Source organism: Lipotes vexillifer, unplaced genomic scaffold, assembly GCF_000442215.2.
Source record: "Lipotes vexillifer unplaced genomic scaffold, Lipotes_vexillifer_v1.1 scaffold671, whole genome shotgun sequence".
Taxonomy (NCBI): Eukaryota; Metazoa; Chordata; class Mammalia; order Artiodactyla; family Lipotidae; genus Lipotes; species Lipotes vexillifer.
This window is the reverse complement of record NW_006782851.1, coordinates 2982379-2987993: the sequence shown is the minus strand read 5'-3', so window position 1 is coordinate 2987993 and position 5615 is coordinate 2982379. Positions and strand designations below refer to the sequence as shown.

General features: G+C 55.5%; 1 protein-coding gene across 1 annotated transcript in view; it reads left to right on the top strand.

Annotated features, from left to right (window-relative positions):
• Positions 1-5615, top strand: part of RIMBP2 (RIMS binding protein 2) — a 112326-nt gene that overhangs the window by 60535 nt on the left and 46176 nt on the right. The window contains exons 5-6 of the mRNA XM_007455449.1: positions 3651-3796; positions 5330-5406. Coding sequence (XP_007455511.1) covers positions 3651-3796; positions 5330-5406 — 223 coding nt within the window. The remainder of the gene's footprint in view (positions 1-3650; positions 3797-5329; positions 5407-5615) is intronic.

Genomic DNA, 5615 nt, shown 5'->3' with positions numbered 1-5615 from the left:
GCAGGCGTGCTCCGCAGGGCTGAGTGCAGCCGGGCCCCTCGCCCCACACCCAAGCCGGGTGATGGCACAAGACAGGGGGAGGGGGGGCTCTGGACACCCCCCCCCCCCCGCAACAGACAAGTTCTGAGCACAGGGTATCCCCCCAGGCCGTGATGCTGAGCAGATGGCCAGGCCCTGGGTGGAGCCCCTCTTGGTGGGGGGAGCACAGACAAGAAACAAGGGGACAGATGAGTGACTAGGCAGCTTCCCACTCAGACAGATGCGGGAGGTCAGGTGACAAGAGAGCAAGTGACCCAGGGCCACTTAGACGAGGTGGTCAGAGAAGGTTGCCTCCCAGAAATGAAGACCGTTTCTCCAGCTCCCACTGGGTGAGAAGCTTTGGGGCTGCAGTTTCACGTGATCTCGGCCATGCACGTTTTTCAGGGTCCCCAGGTCGCGAGCAGTCGGTAAGTCCCAGGACTCAGCACAACGTTGTGTCCTCCTGGCTCAGAACTGTTCCGGCGACACAGGACAGATACACGGTGGGCCCGCAGAGATGGGCGTCCGGAGGGATCCACGTGCAGACAGCCTGTACCTTTTTCCTCTGGGAGGATCACCCAGAGCGCCCACCGTGCAGCCAAGCGAGCAGCCACCCGCGTGCGGTGGTGAGGCCCAGGGACGCCCAGTAGAGATGCAGCATCCAGGGTCCACTGGGGGCTGGTCCCGTGGGCACCTCTGCCTGGCACACACCAGAACCCCAGGCCCCCCAGAGAGAGGCAGGCGCTCGGCACAAGCCAGGCCGCGCATACAGTCTGGTTACAGGGAAGCACCCCTGTCACTTAGGGAGTCTTTCCTATTGGTGCAGGAACACTTTAGAAGCTGTGTTCCGGGATACAGCCCAGCCCAACTTGCAAGCAGGCCCTTCTAAAAGTAGCAGCTGGGGGCCCCCTACGCGAATTCCTTGCAGCACAGCGTGAGAACGTGTTAGTCCAGGGCGAGCTCGTGGGCCAGTGGGGGTGGGAGGGGAGCAGTGATTGGCCTGGTTCAGTCGGTGTTGAGATTATCTGGAGAAAAGGATCTAATTCACGACGGAAGCAAATGGATGCTGACTAAGAGCAAAACCAACAAGACCAAAACAGGACTCTGTCTCAGATCCCGGTAGGGGAGTAGGTTTGCACCAAGGCTTCTGTTCAGCCATTTGGAAGAGCCATCGTGATAACAGACGAGCTCATTTAATAAACTGCTACCTTGCCCACGAGGGCCCCCTGCTGGCAAAGCCAGACAGGCTTGGCAGCATCCTTGCCGCATCCTTGGTGTGCCAGCATCACTTGGTCGTGGGAGGAATGCCTGGTAGGCCTGAAGTCCCCCTCAAAGTCATTCTTTGACGGCAGATGGCAGGGGCCCCTTTACGGGTGAGAGTGACAGGGAACTCGCTGCTGGGCTGGCCTTTCCTCCTTACGCAGAAGGGGAGGGTTGCGGGGCGGGGTGGGGGTGGGGGCAGAGGAGAAGGCAGGGCCAGTGCAGGATCAGAGCAGGACCTGGCAGGTGTGCTGCGCATCCCCTGGGGGCCTCCTGCCTGAAGCTGGGTCCGCCCAAGGTTGAGGAAGACAAGGACCGCTTGACCATGAGCCCCTAAGGGACTCGCCTTCTGTGCAGTGGAGTCACATTTGCAACCAGCAAGGCAGAAATCACACAGGGACAGAATCATCCCTAGAGATCTCCTAGGAAGGGGGCATGTCATCTCCCAGGGCTGCCCCTACACAGCCAGTTTCCTTCCAGTATTGGAGCTCTGGGTTTTGGTGAAACACTGGATAAAGTCATTGATTTGACCTTAGTGGCCATATTTTCCAGAAAATGCATATCTTGAAACACGCGGAGCATGAAGGGGTGTGCAGCTGAGGGCACTGCATGATTTTGTCTCTAATCTCACATTCACTCAGAGAGCAGAAGGGCAGGTAAAATGCCACATGCAACAAAATATTTTTCTCTAGACAACTGGATTTGTTTAAGTTAAAATGTGAATATGAGGTGACTCTACTATACTCATCTCACCTTTGCTGGTGGTGTCACCCCCTGCTATTCCCGGCAGCAGTGTATCAGTTAGGATGGGCTAGGTTCAGCTTCAGTAACAAACATCCCCAAACCTCAGGGGCTTGAAACAGCACAAGTCTCGGTCTCGATCACACTGCACATCCATCTCAGGTTGGCTCAGGGAATGGGTTCCACGCTGTCCTCACTCGGGAATGCTGAGCCTCTCCCATCTGGAATGTTCCATTGCAAGGGAAAGGAAGCATAAGAAATTAGACACTGGCCCAAAGCAAGACACGTCTCTTCCACTCACAGTTCGTTCGCCTGGGCGAGTCCGGTGTCAGGGTGAAACACCTCCCCTGCAGCACTGAAGCACCCTGCAGCCAGGCCACACCCTCCGCCGGCTTTCTGAGGGAGTCAATTAATTCAGTAAATATTGACTTTGCACCTGCTGTATGCCAAGCACTGGCTGCTGTGGTCATTAGGGGTCCTGGGCAGTGACCAGAGCCAGGCCGCTGCGCTCTGAGATATGGCCTCCTAGCAGGGACCCCGGGTCCACTTCAGCATGAATTCTTTGTTGCAGTGATGGTCCCGCGAGGTTCTCAGTTCTCTCAATCAGCTAGGGGAGTGGGGGTTCTCTGGGGGTGACTTCTACACAGCCTTTGTGGGAGCACTTCTCACCCTGTATGTTTTTCCTGATTTGGGCTCAGCGCGTCATCTTCCTCAGTGGAGCTGTCCCTGTGATGGGAGAGCCACAGCCAGCCAGAGACTAGACAAAGCCAGAAAGGAACATCCGCAGGCCACCAGGCAGTGAGAACGTGGGGAAGGGAAATGGTTGCTTCTGTAATTCACATCTGATCCTAAAGAAACACGCCTGACTTAATCTGACAGTCCGGGCCAGCATTGGTCAAGGTGCTCAGTTCTCGCCGCCCTGCCACATGTCACTGGGCTGGGGCTCAGCAGCCCCATGAGGACAGGATGGGCAGATCTGCTTTGGTCCTAGTGAGTCTCAAGAATATTTTTTAGCCATAAACCTGACCATTTGGCCACTTTGTGTATAAGTCAGGTCTCTTTCAGTCATAAGTGACAGCAAAGCCGGACTAAACTGGTGTGAGCAAAAAGGAATTTATTTATCCCATAGAGTAGGTGAAGAGCCTAGGTTTAGCCTCAGGCACAGCTGGATTCAGGGGCTCCAGCCATGCCACCCGGATCCGGTTCCTCCCTCTCCATCTTCCAGCTCCTCCTTCTACGAGCAGTCTCTATTCTCAGACAGACTTTCCTCCTCCTGGTGGCAATGTGGCTGCAGTATCACTGAGTCTCATCTCCTCTCCATTTTAAGCCAGGAAAAAGGAGAGCCTCTTTGCCCATTACTCCCACGAAGTTCTCTCTGATTGGACCTTCCCATCTCATGTGCAACACCACCACCTCCACCAAACAATTGGTGTAGCCAGGCGTGGACTCTGCCGGATGGACAGCCCAGAGCCGGGGGTGTAGATTAAGAGTGGGAGATGGGTGGGTCCCAAAATAAAAGTCCAAGACTGATGCCAAAGACAGGGAAAGACCCACAGGGAAGGCAAATGACCAGTGCACTTTGATTATTTCCTTGGTGTCTTCTTTCAAATTGCTCCAATGTTGGTGTCCAGGTCAGGAAAGCTCCACTGGAAGCCGCACTGTGATCGGTGAATCTATCCGGCCCCTCCCGCTCCCGGGTGACAAGCCAGAACCTCTGTCCATCAAGCCCACCTTTCTGTCAAGATCTGGTGGCCCAAGATGCAGATTTGAATCCGACGTGAGTCCTGTCCTGGCCGAGGCAGCTGCCCCACTGCGCCGTGATGCGGGCTGTGGGTGTTGGCAGCCCTCGCCCTCTCTCCCCAGCCACCCTTTCTCATGCCCTCACCCCCGTTCATTGAGCACCTACTATGTGCCAGGATGTGAGGCCCCAGTTTACAGACGGGGGCGGAGGGGGTCCCTGCTCTCATGGGCTGAATGACCATAAGTAAGTCAATACCTAAAAGTCGGGTAACAGCGAGTGTCGTGAACCCAACAAGCCGGTGACCCGGAGGGACGAGGTGAAGGGCAGGGCGGCCCTTCTTGGCCACTCATGGTCTGTTTATCCATGAGAAGGAGCGCAGGGGAAGCCCGCTGGGGCTGGAGAGGAGCTGGGAGCTGGGGAGGGGGCTTGAGGCCTCAGGGAAGCTCTCGACTTTTGGTCCAAGTCCAGGGGGAACCACTGAAGGCCCTGAGACGGGGAGTGCCGTGCTGTGACCCCCAGGAGAGCCCTCTCCCCGGTGCGGGAGTGTCCGGAGGGACCCGGCCTTGTTCTCCCGGGGTGGGCGGGCTTCATGGTCACTCCCACACTCCCCTGGTGCCCTTTCCTCCCTCTCCCGACCCCAAGACAGTTGTGGCCCGTGTAAGGAAACCCCTATAGGCAGCGTCCCGGTGCCCGGCAGACTCGGGCAGCAGAGAGGAGTGGGGCGGGGTGGGGGGGTATCGGGAGGAAGCGGCCCCCTGTCCCTTTTTCTGGTCAGGATTCCCGGGGGCACCGGGCACCATCCGCGCGTGCGTGCTCCCCTCCCTGCACTGAGCCCTTGAGGGCTGAGGGCACAAAGCATTACCTAAATGTGTCCTCCGAGGAGCCTGGCAGGGTATGGGGCAGTGACGTCTCAGGCCTTAAATTATGTTGGGGGATGGTCCTTACCTTGAGTCCAATCTGGGTGTGGGAAGATGAGGTCTCTTTAAAAGTAGCTTTTAATTAATTAATCAATTTTTATTGAACTATAGTTGATTTATAGTGCTGTGTCAGTGTCAGCATAGTGATTCAGTATTTTTGCAGATTATACTCCATTATAAGTTATTACAAGGCAATGGCTGTAGTTCCCTGTGCTATACAGTAAATCCTGTTGCTTATCTATTTTATATATAGTAGTTTGTATCTGCTACTCCCATACTCCTAACTCTTCCCCCATTCTGGTAACCACAAAAATTGTCATCTATGTCTGTGAGTCTATTTCTGTGGTGCATATACCTTCATTTGTGTTACTTTTTAGACTCCACATAGAAGTGATATCATACAGTATTGGGGGAGACAAGTTCTTTATAACTGTCCTCTGCGTGACCAAGAAGCCCGAAGGGAGGGACCCTGCCCCCATCTCTGGGTCACACCCAAGACCAAGAACCCGGGTGTGGCAGCATCTCACGGGGGTCCCACCATCTGAGGCTGAAAAGCCCAGGGGGACCGTGGAAGGGATCTCCTGCGTGCTTCCGGCATGAAATGTGACGCCTACAGCTTCAGTGACCTGCACGTCCATTGTGTCTTCAATAGATGGATAATGAATGGAATTCCAATACCGCCAAGCAGAGATACTCGGGGAAGGTCCACTTGTGTGTCGCCCGCTATAGGTAAGAGCGATGGTCCTCTCCACGTCCTCTGAGCATCCGTAAGCACGCACAGCCTCTGGGCAGGTGGGCTGATGGGAGTGGGAACACTCCGTGAGCTGAGGGGACCCTTCCCAGGTGCCGAGAGAAAGCGGCCAGTTCATCCAGGCTTTGGAGGGTGGCAAGGGTTTGTTCTGATAGAAAGAGTTTGGATAGCGTGTTAGTTTCCCAGG